At 46.6% G+C, this 16,363-nt stretch overlaps 1 protein-coding gene across 11 annotated transcripts in view; it reads right to left on the reverse strand.

Moving 5' to 3' along the window:
- MBNL3 (muscleblind like splicing regulator 3) overlaps positions 1 to 16,363 on the reverse strand; it is a 59,629-nt gene that overhangs the window by 23,426 nt on the left and 19,840 nt on the right. For all 11 annotated transcript variants that reach the window (XR_008439301.1, XR_008439300.1, XR_008439299.1 and 8 more), the window contains exons 2-3: positions 9,526 to 9,690; positions 1,396 to 1,596 (exon numbers count right to left, since the gene is read on the reverse strand). Coding sequence is in view for 6 of the 11 variants with exons in the window: in XM_053989838.1 (XP_053845813.1) it covers positions 1,396 to 1,596; positions 9,526 to 9,690 (366 nt within the window). In the remaining 5 variants the exon portion in view is untranslated. The remainder of the gene's footprint in view (positions 1 to 1,395; positions 1,597 to 9,525; positions 9,691 to 16,363) is intronic.

A 16,363-nucleotide genomic window follows, 5' to 3' on the forward strand; every position in this document is an offset into this window, starting at 1 on the left:
ATGAAGTTACTTTTCATTCAGTATTTTCAACACAGCATATCAGTTCAGTTGGCCACATTAAACCATGTGTATATTCTAAATCCATCATCTGGGGTAGCACATATATCAACAGACACAGGGGCAACAGGTTCTACTCACAACTGCTTCAGGGGATGAAAAAAACCACAATGTTAATAAAGCCAATTACCAAATGCAAGTGAAGTAAAGAATTTGTGCAGAATGGAAAGTGACCCCAGAAAATCAATGTCATTTTGACAAAACTTTTGCAGTTCAGGATTTCTCCCCTGCCTCTAAAGCTTAAACGTTAATAACTCTGCCATTTGTGTCTCACCTGGATTATGTATTTGTTATGGAGCACACTCTTGGGCAAGACATTTAATTTTAAATGATGCATGCTACTGCTATTTGCAACAAGTACTTTTTCTTAAACATGAGGTGCCTCTTTCACACAAATAGTCTCCCTGCCCTTCACAATAAAACCCTGACCCTGGCATTATGTGACAGCACATTTGGTTACACAGCAACATGTTTGAAGGTGTTGCTAAAATTACTAGTTGTACTAGGATCTCGCAGATCCTCCTAAGTTATGACCACTGAAGCATCAGGGCAGAGGAAAAGGTTTCACAAAAAATCTGCAAGGTTTCTTGTCTGAGGAACTGAGAGAAGTGGTTGAATAATATAGCAAGTGGCGTAGCTCACGTACCAATGTGCAATCAGTCTGAGTGTGGGGAAAGGTGAGACATGAGCAAGGCAAGATAAAGTACAAAACAATGTGTTTTGAAATTACACTCTTCTCTCCTATCTTCCCATGTTATAATTTACACCTGCAGGGGCCTCTGGATTCAGGTCCTCAGCCCTTATCTCCTGCAGAGTCTCTGCTTAGGGTTTGAAAGACATTTACAACTCCTCCACGATTAAGTCCCAGCATGTCCAGCCAAGTGGGGAGGGAGACACGTCTTTCCAACACCACACACTCTCCACTCCCATCAGTGTAATGCTTAAAGCTTTCAGTAAAAGCTCAATAAGCCCATGTCTAGAAAAGGGAAACATTTGTTATCTCCAAAACATCGCCCACCCAACAAAGTTTAAGAGCAGACCATCTACTTGGTTTTTTGGGTTTTTTTTAAGCATGGCAGATCACATACAAAAAACCAATCCTAACCCTGCTCTAATACCCACTAATACCAGAGGAGTGAGTTTTCCCAAATTTCCAAGGATTTGGGAAAAGGCCCTGCAAAAGCGTCTAGTCTGGCAGAGAGCAGCAGCCCTGTGCTAGGAAAGCTGCAAGTTCAACTCTGAACTGTGCTGCATCAGGTCATTTTAGCAGAGAGCAACAGCTGGGACCACATGTCCTGTTCATCCCTGTCAGCAGTATTGTATCAGATGTCCAAATACCTCCAGTTTATCCGTACGCATCAGTTTCTGCCCAGCAGAGCCTCCCGGTACTGTAACAGTAGGATTTCCAGAAACCAGGACAGGAGTATTTGGTAAAAGCTCTGCAGGAACTAAGCCCATCCCAGGAGAAACATGACTCAGGTAGGGACTAAAAGCCATTGTGGGGCTTGTTGCAAGCGATGGAGTCACAGGAAACGTTGTCTGTGTACAGAAAGAAGAAAAACAAAATATTAGTTAAAAAGCTCTGTCTTGGATTTCCCATCAAAGCCTTGCATCACACTTCAATCCTTTTAGACAATTTGATTAGCCACATCAAAATGCTGTGCTCTCCAATCTATTCATTTATTGCCATTTATTTGCGATCCATTCGCTTCTCCTGACTCACAGATTTGTGACTCATCCTGAATACAAGGCATCTTTATTTGTCAGATCAAAGCATATTGATGATCTTTATAGTTTAATGACACAATTAAGAATTTCATGCCAGCAATTAGGGCAGGCCCAAATTAAACAGACTTCTCATTCCCAAATATACATCTCTGCTTCTTTATGCCTACACCGCAATGCTGTAGAGAGACTCCAAGGTAAATTGCAGCTTCAGGACCTGGAAGCAGGTAACCCCATTAGCTGCACTGCTGCTTCCACCATCAGCCTGCCCTGAGCTCCACGTTAGCATGGCCAGTGGGCCTCACATTAGACCAAAGGCACCATTCAGTCAGGTGAGCTAACTCTGCTGCAGTATGCTTTGTTGGTCAGGCATCCTGCACATCTGGGGTTGGTTTCAGAGTGTCAAGAGAGTCCAGGCAAAAGCCGTTTTGCAGAAGGATCTAAGCCTGTGCTCCATGTGAACGGCAGCAAGAGGACACCAAACTCATTCATGTCACAACATGCCAGATCTCATGGCTTTGGCAAGAGCAGGTGAGTCTTGGGCTTGGAATAGCAAGGACAGAGTGAACCAGATGAGATGGCTCAAGTGGACTAGTGCAAGGTCCAAGACCCCACCTGTGCTACAAGGAGCCATATTCTCTTTGGGACAGAACAACAGGCCCTAAAGATCTCGACCACTTCAGGTCTCTACATTGTGTTAGGCAGGTCCTCTGAGAGCAACAGAGCTTCAGTGCTGGGGGCCGGAAACACTTCCCTGACCTGAGCTGATCCAGCAGCGCTCATCTGGAAAAGGATCTGCTCTGCTGGCAGGCAGGTGAGCACAAGGCTCCTAAGCAGATGCTCAGTTTAAAGTCTGGGACTAGCCCCTGTAGCCAGGGAGTTTGTGAGGTTTCAAAGCACCAGATTCAAAGTGTTCTTGGGAATAAAACTAATTCCAGCTGATGAAAATCTCCACCTGCCACCACTGAAGATGACAGCATGTATGGCAGCACTCCTGCTCTTATAGCAGGGGCTCGAACACCCCCCAGGGAATGCAGCCTGAAACTTGCAACCATTTTTATTTTCCCTCCTGTCACCTGCTCCACTGTGAACTCTGGGTTCCAGTTAAAGCTGCTCATACTGGCAGGTGTCTATGACACCATCCTTGGAAGCTACTGCCTCTATTTGGCAATAAATACAAGTGTGCTTACACAATTGCCTGGGGCAGTTTTTTGGCCACACACATCATTCCCTCCTTTCTTTTGTTTTGGTACTTCTAGTCCTGTGAACTTCTAAAAGAAACCACATATGGACACAGTGTGTTCCTCAACAGCACCTTCATCCTGGTGCTTTCATACTTGGCTTGTTGTGATGTGGAAGGAGTTAACCCACAGTAACACCAGCCAACCGTCCTAACCCAGCTTTAGCTCAACCATGCCCCTTCCTAAGGTCAGTGACAGCAAGCAGCTCCCCAGCCAACAGGAAAGGGAATCATTGACAGAATATATCCCATTTTCTCCTCCTCAGTGAGGAGACACAGCTTCCTGCATCAGTGCTGCTGGATGCTTTAAGTGTAGCAGAACCAAATCATTCTTTTTCTGGGAGGGATTTCCAATTTTCCTTCTTGTGAGCCTTAGTCAAGCACTGTTTCAGTTGTTGGGAGACTTCAGCCACTAAAGCCAGAGATCCCCTAATCCATAGCCCTTTATTTAATAATTTTCTTCTCTCTTTCAATTCTCTGTGGGTCTCAGGCATTTTATACCTTTTGCTGCTAAAAAACCTCTTTAGGATTTTCAAAGCTGTGACTCCCTGAACACTTTAGGGAGAAAGCAGTATCCTTTAGACTGTTTTCTTTTATGCAAGTACCAGTAATTACAGTGGTATCTGCTGAACTTCCATCACCATTTGCACCATAGATGCTATTTTAAAGAGCTTCTCTAGCCTGGTCAGTCTGCACAGGTTATAGTGGGGCCTGACATGTTGTCAGCATTTGTTTTATGTATCCATAGTAGCCCAAACCTTGCAGTACACATGGCTTGCACAAATGTGCAGGCAAACCTACCCTATGTTTTTCAGCACCTAATACAGCAGAAATATCCTGACTGAGCAGGTGTGGCACAAACACTGCTCTCCAAAATGCCAGGAGATCCTTTAAAGTAAGCTTCTCCTGCTTGGCTGGGTTCAAACACAGCTAGCAGTCAGGCCAAGGTCCTCTCTGGTTTCTGAGACAAAGGGAAGATGTTCCTTCCATCGCTGAAGGAAGGATTTGTGCAGACTGGGAATGCTGAGGCCTTGCAATACCTCACACTGAGTGAATTCACCTGAAACATTCATTAAGAGATGATACACCAACCTCTTCACCACAGCTACTACAAAGGTGGAAGCAGGACCTGCACCCTGAAACACAATCCCTATCTCCCTCAAAAGCAGTCCCTCTTCTCTCTGGGAGCAATCAGCAAAGGCTAATGGATCCAAACCCAAGCTGAAGCGAGTGCAGGAAAGATGTGCATGAGGAACACCTGAGTAGTATGATCCACCTGCGATCTTGGAGACCTGCAGAGTGATGCTCATAGGAGCAGGAGGAGTTTTTATTGCTGCTGCTGTTTGTTCACCCCTTTCCATGCCCTGACATCTGCTGCTGCCTTCCCAAGGTTTCACAAGGCTCCTTCTGCCTGCCTGCACCATGTGCCTGCTTCCCTGATGGGAAGTGCCAGTTGTGCTCCACACCCTGCCCGCAGGCTGGGGCTGCTCGCAGCCAAGCGGGTGCACAGCCAGGGAACAAGCAGACCTCACTCAACATATTAAACCTACAAGAGCTGGGGTTTTAAGTCTGGAGTGTGCAAAGCACTCTGAGAACTGCGCCTTTGTGAGCTGGCACCAGGGAGCTCTGTATTTATTGTGGCTGATGAGGGGAAAAGATGGGCTGTGCTCACTGCCAGACCCGGCTGCCTGTCTTGGATTGGGAAATCCAGTCTGGCTCACGCATCAGTACCAGTAATAGGGATGCTGCCAGCCAATTTCTTTCCTCTACGTCTGTGCAGGTCCCCCATGTCCTCAGGGAATATGAGAAAATTTCCTCCTTCAGCCAGAACCCAAATGTAATTTTTACTCCAAACAGCACTGCCCTCCTCAACGTGCCTCCTGTCCACCTCTTGTGACAGCTTTTGGCTGGGATACAGTTAATTTTCTCCATAGCAGCTGGTACAGGGCTGTGGTTTTGATTTGTATTGGAAACAGTGTAGACAACTCAGGGATGCTTTTGTTGTTTCTGAGCAGTGCTTACAGAGGGTCAAGGGCTTTTCTGCCTCTCACCCCACCCAACCAGCGAGTTGACTATGGGGGGCAGCACAAGGAGTCGGGAGGGGACCGAGGACAGCTGACCCCAACTGACCCAAGGGATATCACAGAACAAATGGCATCATGTTCCTGATATAAAGCTGTGGGAGGAAGAGGAAGGGAGGGACAGGAGATCTGACAGAGCAATGTTATGGTTGCACACTAAAAAACCATACTCTCAACTTAATTGCTGGTGTGCTCTAGGGCAAAGCAGAGGGATTGAAAATATCAGCACTTACTCCTGCTCCCCCCCCTCAATGCTCTTGCTAACTCAGGAAACACGGAGACAGGTTTCCTTGCAAATTAACTTTTATAAATCATAGCATAGAGACACTACCAGGAACTCCTTTGCAGAGGGAAACAGGTTACAGTGCAGCAGCAAAGGGTTCAGGCTGGTAGCAGCTCACAAGACTGGTTTACTGAGTATTAAAATGCTTGTAAAAATTGTAATAATTTAAAAAAGCTGAAATGGCTGTTGTGAGAACACATCTCAGGGGGAGGGTTGCCAAGAACTTGGATAGCTCTGAGCTCCTCACAGACCTCAAGCATGGAAGCTGTTGGGTTGAAGGTGTGGGCAGAGAAGGAACCATCCCAGGGAGGGACATTTGTCACCACTGGTGACAACAGAACCTGGAACAGCTGATTTTGTTAACAATCTAGAAGTTGCATTCAATTTGGCTAGCAGAAATTGTGCTAAAGCTAGAGAAGAAACACAGAGTGGGTGTGAAGAGGAAGGCAGAGGAGCGGTTGGTGTTTTGTCAAACACAAGCACTGTCTCAGCCAGGAAGTGTTGATTCTGAGCTACCTCAGACCCTAAAAAAGGGAAAGCCTGAAAATGAGAGGCCCACTGTAAATACAGAGGTGTTGATAGCCTGAAGGAGGGGAGAGAGGTCACTGCTAAGAAGCTATATATGGAAAGCACACAAAAAACAATGGCAGCTTACAGTCTGGTGATAGAAGCTGAAGATAAAGATCTCGTACTGACAAGATTGGAAACCTTGATATTAAAAACATACTTAACGCTGTCAGAAAACCCAAAAATCTGCTTTTCCCCCAGCGTAACTGTATGGGGCTGGCTGGCTGCAAATACACTCTCCAGCATGAAGGCTGAGCATGCTGGAGTGAATCCAATGGGCAAAAGCATCCAGCTACCTACCACCACAGATGCTCATTTTCCCAACCAGTCTGCAAAGACACACTCCTAGCTCAAAGGATCTCTCATCTGTGGGCTGCTGTAGTGTAAAAGACAGGTGTTAACACCCCACAGCACTGTCTCTTGGCAGACACCAGCTCCTGGGTGGGCCAGGATACCTGCATTTATTCATTCCTAGCGTGCCTTTGACTAGAGGCTGATATAAATCAGGGTTTTGCTGCATGGAAAAAATGCCTGTGTAAAGCACCTGTTGAAATTGGCTCCAGCACTTGCTCCAAGCATCACTGGCCAAGCAAGTTGCTCACCCTCTGCTTTAACCCCTCCATCAGCACCAAGGAGTGGCAGCAGGATCCTGCTGCCCCAGAAGGGAACAAAGGGCTGGGTTAAAGTCTGGGCTGTCTTCAGGGACATGGGTGACTCAGAACTATCAAGATAGTCCTGTCTGCAAAGACCTTGACATGAAGAAAAGATGAAGAGCTTGAAAACAAAGAGAGGAAACAGCTTCCCTAGGCAGTAGCAGAGGCAGCTGCAGAGCAGGAGAGGTGGCAGGTGTGTCACCACTGCCGTGCTCTGTCAATGGCTTGTTCAGGCACTAACAGGAAGCACTGGGCAAACCAGTGCCCTGCTCCACATCACTTGGACCATGGGCTGAAGCACCTCCATGGCCAGCTCCAAAAGTCTGCCCCACACTGCTGCAAAGGGACAAAGCAGGATGGAGAGGGTGTGGACTAGGCCCAAGGTGCAGCACTCTTTGGGTGGTCTTGCACTGGCACACACAGGACACAAGGTGACCGTATCTGAGAAACCAGACATAACATTGACCAAAGCAGCTCTTCCTATCAATGCCAGAGCCCAGCTCATAGACAGACACCATTTCAGGAAGCCTGGTGAAAAGCTGCTCTGTCAAGTACTGGTTTGGTTTGGATTTGGTGGGTTTTTTTTGGTGGTGGTTTGTTTTTTTTAACTCGGTAGCTTTTCTGGTGAAACTGCACTTTAAAATATCGAAGCATTCAGCTACTGTTTGGAGCTATTAAGTATGCTGTTTCAAATCTCATCTCTGGCAAGCATCCCAATTAAGCAGGCATCCTGTTGATCAGCTTTCTGATCACATGGGATTTGTTCTGCTGCTGCATCAGATACAATACTTTCTGCTTTGACGAATTTCATGTGTACCCAGAAGGAGGCCCCACCCTTCTCATTTAGAGAGGAATAAAAAATCTCAAAGCCAGCTTCCACTGACAGCATCTTCAGGAAATCAAAGGCAGTTGAAAGAGCAATCTCTTGTTTGTCCTGAAATTGGTGTGGAGCAAGTCAGGCAGCAGGAATCAGACCAAGAGCTTGTTTAGTCTGAGTAAAGTGTGGGAAAGCGCGAAGGGAGCAGTCACTGCAGAACAAATTTTTATTTTTCTTCTTTGCCCATGTCTCCCTCATGGCACAATTTAGAAACCAGGGGCTTTTCTCATCAGATAAGGTTATTCTGAAATGAGAGCACTAACTAGACAAACCAACATATTCAGTCTCAGAGGCAATTTAAAAGGCAGGAGTAAAATTTAGGAGCATACTGGACCTGCAAGATTGCAAAGTGGGAAGATGGGAACTTTCCAAAAAGGAAATCCCAAAGATGCTTTGAATAGCCAGCCAAAGAACATCCACCGTGAATTCCCCACAGAGGAAAACTCCAAATAGGAAGGGTTTGCTTTTGGTACAGGGCTTGGAAACCAATGTCACTACTTTGTGAGAATTCAGGATTCCTTCTGATGTGGACATACTTTCAAGCTCCACAAAAAAGAGGTGTAAGATTACAACAGATAAGAGCCTATGGTACAGCAAAACTAAAGACCTTTCTGTGGCCAATTTTCTGTCTCAACTTTCCGTCTTCAAAATGGGAAGAATAAACAGCATTTTCCTTAGCTTATAGGGCAGGATAAAGCTACTAGCAGACACACAAGATGATCAGTGTAATGGCAAATACAGAAAGCCCCCCAAAACACAGGAGGAATATGCCAGACTGAGGAAATAGCTGAGTCTGGTGGCAGACCACCATCATGAAGGGACACTGACCAGCTTCCTCTGCTGAAACAGGGAAACCTCCATCACAAGCTCGTACACCAAACATCACAATAGCCTCCAATGAAGAGGAACCCTTCACTGTTCTCTGGTGAGAATAAACCAGAAACACCTGAGCTTTTCAGCTGAGGTGACACAGCTGTGTCCCACATGGGCAGAGAGGCCAGGCACTGTAGGTGGGACACCAGGAGGCCAAGATCAGGCTGGTTCACAGACTTGACGCCTTCAGGCTAGAAGAGCTGGTCCGAAGGATCTGGCCAGTCCTCCCGTGTGGCACAGCACAAGGAGCCTCACCCAACTGCAGCACACTAAGAGCACATTGCCCCAGGAAAGATGCTCACTCCCAACTTTAAACTGAGAACTCCTAATTAACTCTCAGTGCAGCTTATTCACATCAGCATTGAAGAGCTGCTTCAAGACCTCTGACAGTTCTTAAAATATACATTGTGACAGACTAAAACTCAGCTGACGAGTGTCATCCCCTCCCAGATACACCAACCAGCAGACACAAGCCATCCTCTCCCTGGCATAACAGGGCTCTCCAGCCTGAAACCTGTTGTAACTGACAAGTAAAAGCAGGGACAGGCAGTGAAGGCTTCTCTGAACTACCTGCTCTGCAAACATCTATCTCACACAGGCTTCCCTTCCTCCCTGAAAAGAAGCAAATCCTTCCTGCTCTTACTCTAAATCAGCATTACTGTGAGAAACAAGTGACAGGGCTGTGACATTAGTACAACTCTCTGCTGGGACAACTGCAGTGAAACGGTCTCACTCCCAGACATTAAAAAGGATTAAAGTCTAGGTAGGATTCATTTTCCCCAGTTTTAGTCCAACACTGTCACACAGCTAGTCCAAGGGAGTCAGCATCATCTCAGTGCAAAGTAACTATCCAAAATAGGATCCACTGGAATTGAGCCACTCAGAACTTCTGGTATGTACATCAATCAACTAGTCAAAATAAGCACCTGGTGGTAAGACCCTTCCACTTGAAGCCCTGAATCTCACAGCTCCTCACTTATCAGAGGAAAAGAGATACAGCTTGCAAGGAGACACAAAGGTAGCATCAGACGCCCCTCTGGAAGATTCTGCCCAGTTCTGTGCAGCACAGACAATGGCCTGAGCTCGGGCACAGGGCTGGGGCCTCCGTGGGCAAACAGGGGAGGGACAGGGAGCAGCGTGAGCCCGATGGGCTCAGGGCTGTAACTCACAATTGGCTGTAGCTGCGCGCCCGGTAGCATGAACTGCATCTGCTGAGCAAACATGGCTGCGGCCGTCTTCTGCTGGATCAGGTTGTTGCGTCCATTTATTTCAAGTTGTGTTTTTAAATGTGGGGGAGGGTGGAGATATTTGCAGTTCTCTCGGGTACACCGGCCCTAAAAAACATAATGGAACAGAATTTCAGTGAATGTAACACCCAGGGCAGCCAGAGAAATTTAATTAAGGATTGTTTGGGTTACTGGAACAACACAATCATCGAGGCGGAGGCGGCTTGGTAGCTACTGTGTCTCTTTTGTGATTTTCCTACAGTAGGTGAAGAGAAGAGCAACAGGACTTCTCCTGCAGTAACACTAACTGAATACTATCAGCTAAACCAAAAAGTCAGGCTTCCTGATGTTAAAATGATTGTTGTAAGAAAAAATCCCAAACAATCTAACACAAACACCAATACTTTCAGAAGCCAGTGGCAACAGTTCCAGAAACAACAACAAAAATTCCCTGTTTCCTTGTGTGTGTTGCTTTTCCCCTCCTTCCCAACACCAGACCACTTAATTGGCCCTGACAACCAGACAGAAGAAACAAAACTGTCTCCACCACTTCCCCAGCTGCACTGGATAAAACTTGAAGAAGACAGCTCTGTAAGGCAGCACCTCTGATCTGCAACATGCAGGTACCCCAAGATGCTGAGAACTGCCAGTCACAGGAAGAAGAACTGAAATTATTTTCCCCCTTCATGCTTTCATTTGTCAAAAGCGATGTGTGTTGCACCAATGACTCCTTTCCCCCTGCAATAAACATAAGCACTGGCCATGCCAGTGCCTCCTAAAAAGCAAGAGATCACTGATGTTATCTCTGCAAGTCAAGTGAGATCATCACTTAAAAAACATGTATAAACTGTGCCTTACTTTAATAGTGTTTGCAAGTAGACATAAGAAGATAAATATCACTAAATAAGAAAGCTAGTAACAAATATTGTCATTAAAATGAAATAGTTCTTGAAAAATAAGTTTTTTCTTTCCCCTTTTCTTTTTGAATTTCTTCCTCAAGAAACAGAAGGCATACAAAAAACATTGAATACTTAACGTAACTTTATGCAGAAATTGTGACTTTTTTGAGGAGCAAATTCTTCTGAGCTGTTCAAAGCCTATTTAAATAAGGCCAGACCTGGAGGCCACAGAGCTGTTCCATGACAGATAATTAATAACAGTTCCTGCAGCCAGCAAAGGCACAGGACCATCCATTACCCAGCCTATCCCAGGCACAGTCATCAAGGGCTGGACACAGAGTTCTCAGTCTCAGTGTAATTAAATTTGCTTTCCAAAAGGGGCACATCAGATAACCCCATGTACCTGCCCCTGTTAGCAGGAACATGTGCAGCAGAGCTGTAACCCCATAACCAGCTCCACAAGGATACAGCAGTTACATACCACTCACCCAAGGAACCTCCTGGGATCAGCCCATGATGCATCCAGGATACTCCTCTGGGGATTCTTTAAGGCTTTTGCAAACACACAGGTGGAATCACTGGACAGACCAAGTACCACTGCAAAAAGCCAACACTGTGAGCCACTGCAGGGGCTGGTTTTGAATCCCCAGCCAGGCTCCCCAGCATGCCAGGTTGCTGTAGAGCAGCCTGAGATTTTCCAAGCTTTACTCTGCCTCCCTTCCTGGTGGGGATAAAAGCCTCAATGGGGAGAGGGCTGCAGAGCTTGACTGCTGTTAAAAGGGGCTGTTTGACATGTGTCATGGGAACAGGCTCCTCTCTTATCTGCTCCGAGGAGATCAGAGTTAAACAAAAGGCAAATAATTAAATGCAAGAAGTGATGGGCTAAAGCCAGTGGGACAGGAAAAAAAACCACTTCCAAACTTTAGCAGCCTGGCTTGGTGGAATGAAACTCTCTGCCCAACTCCTAAAAGTGCCCAGTGGCTCCCAACAACCCAACTCAAAACAAAAGAGGCTTTTAAATGCTGTTCTTTTGGCTTCTCAGCAATCCAACAGGCCCAGATCCCCAGCAGTGAATTAACTGCTCACAGGTCTTGAGGACACAAATCTTCATCACCAGACACTTTCTCATATGTGTGTGAAGTGAGGGTAAAATGGCACCACGCAGCTGGCTGGTGCTCAGACAGCCAGTGCCACTACAAAGGAAATAACTGCAATAATCTGCAAGGAGAACACTGGGCAGGTTTGGGTCATCCTTCTCATGCTGCACAGCACCAGGCCTCTCTACAGCCTTTCCCATCACCTGGGACCCAGCAGGAGTCCAGGGCTCAGCCTCAGAGCATATCTGCAGTGTCCCACCTGCACAGCTGCTGACCAGGAGCAGACCACGGAACCACAGGCTGCCCATGGCCAGGCAGCTGCTCGGTCCTAAGCTCCAGCCTCCATGGGCTTACACATCAGCCTCAGAAATTCCTCCTGACTGTAACTTGGCACAAGTGCTTTGGGTTGGGGAAACACTTATTTCTACCAAATTTGGAATAAATCTGTGTAGATGTTTCTACACTGCAGGAATGGAGAAGAACTACTATTTTTTGTAAACAATACTTACACAGTTGACTTCAACTTGAGAAGGATGTTGCTATTTCAACTGAAATTGTGAATATCATTGATACCAGCAACCCCAGCCTGGTGTGAAGCTTTGTTCTATTTTTTTTTCCTCAAAGCAGTTTGCTTAATTCCAACAGGGGGTTCTACAAACAGAATATTTTTACTACCAATTAAAAAAAACACCATACAGCACAAGGCGCTGGTCTTGCAGACAGAGTCTGTAAGCTGAAACCAGTGCCCACACAGTGCTACTAGTTTCAAGGACACGTATTTGTAAGAAACAGAGCTGTGCAGATGCTGCTGCAGAGCAAAGGCTGTGTGAAATGCTGTCAGTCAGGCCTTTGAGGGCTCAGAAAGACTAAATGAATCACTGCTACACTCAGATTCAAACCCATGCCTTTGGTCTAACTCCTCCTTGCCAACATTTTCATCCTGAGCACCACCAACCACAGTGTTTCACTGGGGCATATGGGAAGCCACAGCTGAGTTGAGCTCCCCCCTACAGCACCACAGTAAGTTCTTCATCTCTCAGACAATGAATTTTAGGAAGTGGTGATGTGACAGAGTGACACAAAATGTTCCTAGTTTAGACATCTTGCTATGTAACAACTTTCAAGATGCTCGCTCTGTAGTGATAGGCACCACTAGTACCCCCTGAACTCCAACAGTGGTATGGTGAGCCCTTCTTCTACCCTTCCATCACAACACCCACAGTTCCTGGTACTTCCCAGAAACACACACAATCTTGGAGACCAATTTCAGCTCTACAAAAGCTGCCAGAAGGACAGAGGAGCTGCCATTTTTAACTCTTCAGTTTAACTCTTCAGTACCAGTACTCTTCCCTGCTGCAACACAGCAGGGAAAGCAACAGGGAACTGGTAGCAAATCTGCTGTGTGGATATTGGGCTGGGGATAAATAAGGACAACTCCATTTTATACCTGAGTGGCCTAGGAATACAACATGAGAAAATACAACAGGAATTAGGCCCCCAGTTTTAGATGAGTATATTTATGCTACAAGGCACAGCTTTCCTGCAGGGAGTAGCTGTGGCTCCAGCATATTGAAAGCTCAGCACAGGGCACAGGACCGTTCCAGAGCTGTGCACAGAAGACCAACTGAGGCATTCTCCAATCTGAGTGTTGCACCAAAAAGCACCATTACAGCTCCTGGAGTGGCCATTGCACATGTTGGTAGGGGCCTGGTGCTCAAAAACTGATCTGTGCTGGTAAGCAGCACATTGAGCCTGCTGGCACCAGTGCAGCCATCCTCCTGCAACTGGAAATTTGAAATTTGCTGCTGTCAATTTAGTCTGAGTACTGACTCCAGGACAGGCACATTCCCACCCTGTCCTGGGTGGTATACAAGCCTGCAGCCAGGGAATCACCACCCAGTAACAGACTGCTGCTGGCCTTGGCAACATGCTAAATATAGCTGTATTTTCTGGCTCCTCACAAAATGGAAGGAGTCTGAAGGACCATGTTTCATCTGCTTCTTTGCCAATTACAACCAGGAGGGAAAAGCATATGGACTGCACTTTCCAAAGACTTGAAAATGGATATTAAAAATAAATCATTAAAGGATTTTATAAGAGTATCTTCTCCCCATTTCTTCCCACACACTCCCCCACCCTTACAGTAGGCTGCTGGCATGTGATTGACTCTGTGTTGCCAACTTAAGTCATGCTGTGATGGCGTATACTGTAAATGGCTGGCATCTGACACCAGCTAACGTGACAGCAGCTTGCACTGCAACAAAGCCAGCTGTTTGGAGTGCAGCACTGAAGGCAGCACACTGAATTCCAGTAGAAAAACCTACATTATACCTGGTTGTGTGGAGTTTGCACCTTGTCATCTGCGTCCTAGCTCAGCGGGATGCAAATAAGAGCATTCTGGGTACTGCACCAGGCTGGAAGAATCTTCCCTAAGCATGTTGCACAAATTCTCTCCTCCCTGGCTACTGAAGTGAGTTGAACTGTGCTGCAGAAACGAGGCTCCCAGCACAAACCCCAGTGCTTGCTCACATGTGCACCAGTAATGCAGTTTGTTACGGTCTCTTTAATCCCAGACACCAGTGAGGGGTTCCAGACACACATTTCTGGTTTTAATGACTGCACACTATGTCCCATCAATCATGAGCAGTTCTCATGTGAAAATCTTCAAGCTGATGCGGCTTTTCACACACTGGAGGCTGCACTAGGTTGGTGCCCTGACTGTGCAGTCTTTTCCACAGATACTGATGACATGTGCAATGACTGACAGCAAAAAGAATGAAAAGAGACCAGGCAGGAAAGGATTTCCATGTTTTGCACAAAACCAGGCACCAAAACACAGCTTGTCTACATAACTCTTCTCTGCATGAAGCAGCAGATTTCCCCCTCCCCAAGAGGAACTCAGTGGGGAGGCACATTCAGAGATGTGCTGGCCCTGCTTACTCAGTGCCTGTCGCTCCAGTGCTGAGGCATGAAACGCTCTCTGCTTTCCATCCCACTCACCACATGCACACTAAGGCTCTCTCCTGGCCATGGATCCTTGCTCCTGACACAGCCTTGCATGGCTTTGTCATACACAATACAACCTCAAGCACCATGGTGTCTGCCCCACATTTGCAGGGCAGGCTGCAGATTCATGCCATAGAGCATGAATTGTCCTGCAACAGTGGGAGGCAAAAGGTGGGAAGCTCAGGGTTGCATCCCTGTGTCCATGCAGCACAACTATGAACAGGTACTGAGCAGCACATGCTGCTTTAGGCCTACCCCTACTGCCACCTGCTCTGTAAGGAAAGAGAGGTCCTGGGAGGCAGAGTTGGTACCTGGTGCCCAAGCTCTAAGTCCTTTGCCCATCCTATAAGGACTTGCAACTTTGAAGTTACCCTTCCAGGGCAGCAAACCACCAGTGCAACACCTCAAGTGCTCTGTGCTCACTGCAGTTTGTCCCTAAGCAAGTGGAATGCTGGCTGGATTGAGTGGCCACCTCCAATGCACTGCATGGCTCGTCCAGCCACCCCCAATGCTGCACCATGCTCCTCTTACCACACAGGTGGACAGCTGCATTGGAGGAAGGGAGATAGCTGTCCATCTCACTGCTGGATCAAACGCCTTCCCCTGGCAAACATCAAATAGCATGGAAATAGCATGTTTTCAACTGGAAAACAAAGGAGGCTGGAGCTGACAAGTCAGTCTGATCATTAGCGAGTGTTATGTCTCAGATAGGTGTTCATGCAGCCCAGCTGTCACTCGCTGCAGTTCAAAGCCAGCTCTGAACACACCTTTATCTGCAAGTCCTTTCTAAGGCTAATGAAATTTCAGAAATTATACTGCCAACTGAGTCAGTGATAACTGCAACCTCACAGCTTCCCCTGAACATTGACCCTGACCCAATACATGAGGTAACTTCTGTTTTAGAGCAATGCTTTCCTCCTAGCAGTGTTGGAGCAGCTCACTTTCACAGAGTAGTTTTAAAGTGAAATTATGTAGAAAACACTCCCTGAATATGTTCTCATAGAAGGCTTTTAGATTCCCCCTACAAGCACCCTAAAAAGCATGTCTAGGATAGAGTGAAGTGATACATCTCCCCATTGCCCACACAGATCACCTATTTTATTTGTTCCCATTACTTGTGTATTTTCCAGACATGGGACTCCAACACATCAGTCTCCTCACAGCTGATTTTCAACAGTTTTGCTCCACTTGCAACAGAAACCTAAAACTTCTGGTTTAGGCTAGAATAGGAATTATTCCCTTCCTCCTTGAGGAAGGGCCCATACTTAAAGGTGTTGTCACATCTACCTCCCTTCCTTATTCTCAGCTCCAGACTATGCAAACCATCCTCTACCAACTCTCCCTGCACAGTCTCCAAGCTTTTCCTCAGGCTACTCCCCCAGTCCCTGCTGCTGTGGGTACCTGCACGGGGCACTGTGCTCCACCTAACCACTGCCAGTGCTATGCAGGTACACAGATTTTTTCACCTGTCCTGCAGATGACACTGCTGCTTTTACATCCCTACATGGCATTTTCTTTCCTACTAACAATGTAACATTCTTTGATTCACTCTCAACAAGCCTTTTCCAGAACTACTCCAGACCCAGCTATGCTTCTCCCTGTATGAGGCAGCTGATTCACTCCAACACTGTATTTCATATTGCTTTTATTGAACTCACTCACCTTTTTATGGATTACTTTTCCAATCTGTCAAGACTATCTGCAACTCCACATCTAGTTCTCTAAAGAGTGTCTGTAGTTCCTCCCAGCTCAAAGCACCCTACCAATTTAACAAGCATA

The sequence above is a fragment of the Vidua macroura genome, chromosome 14 (assembly GCF_024509145.1).
Source record: "Vidua macroura isolate BioBank_ID:100142 chromosome 14, ASM2450914v1, whole genome shotgun sequence".
Classification (NCBI taxonomy): Eukaryota; Metazoa; Chordata; class Aves; order Passeriformes; family Viduidae; genus Vidua; species Vidua macroura.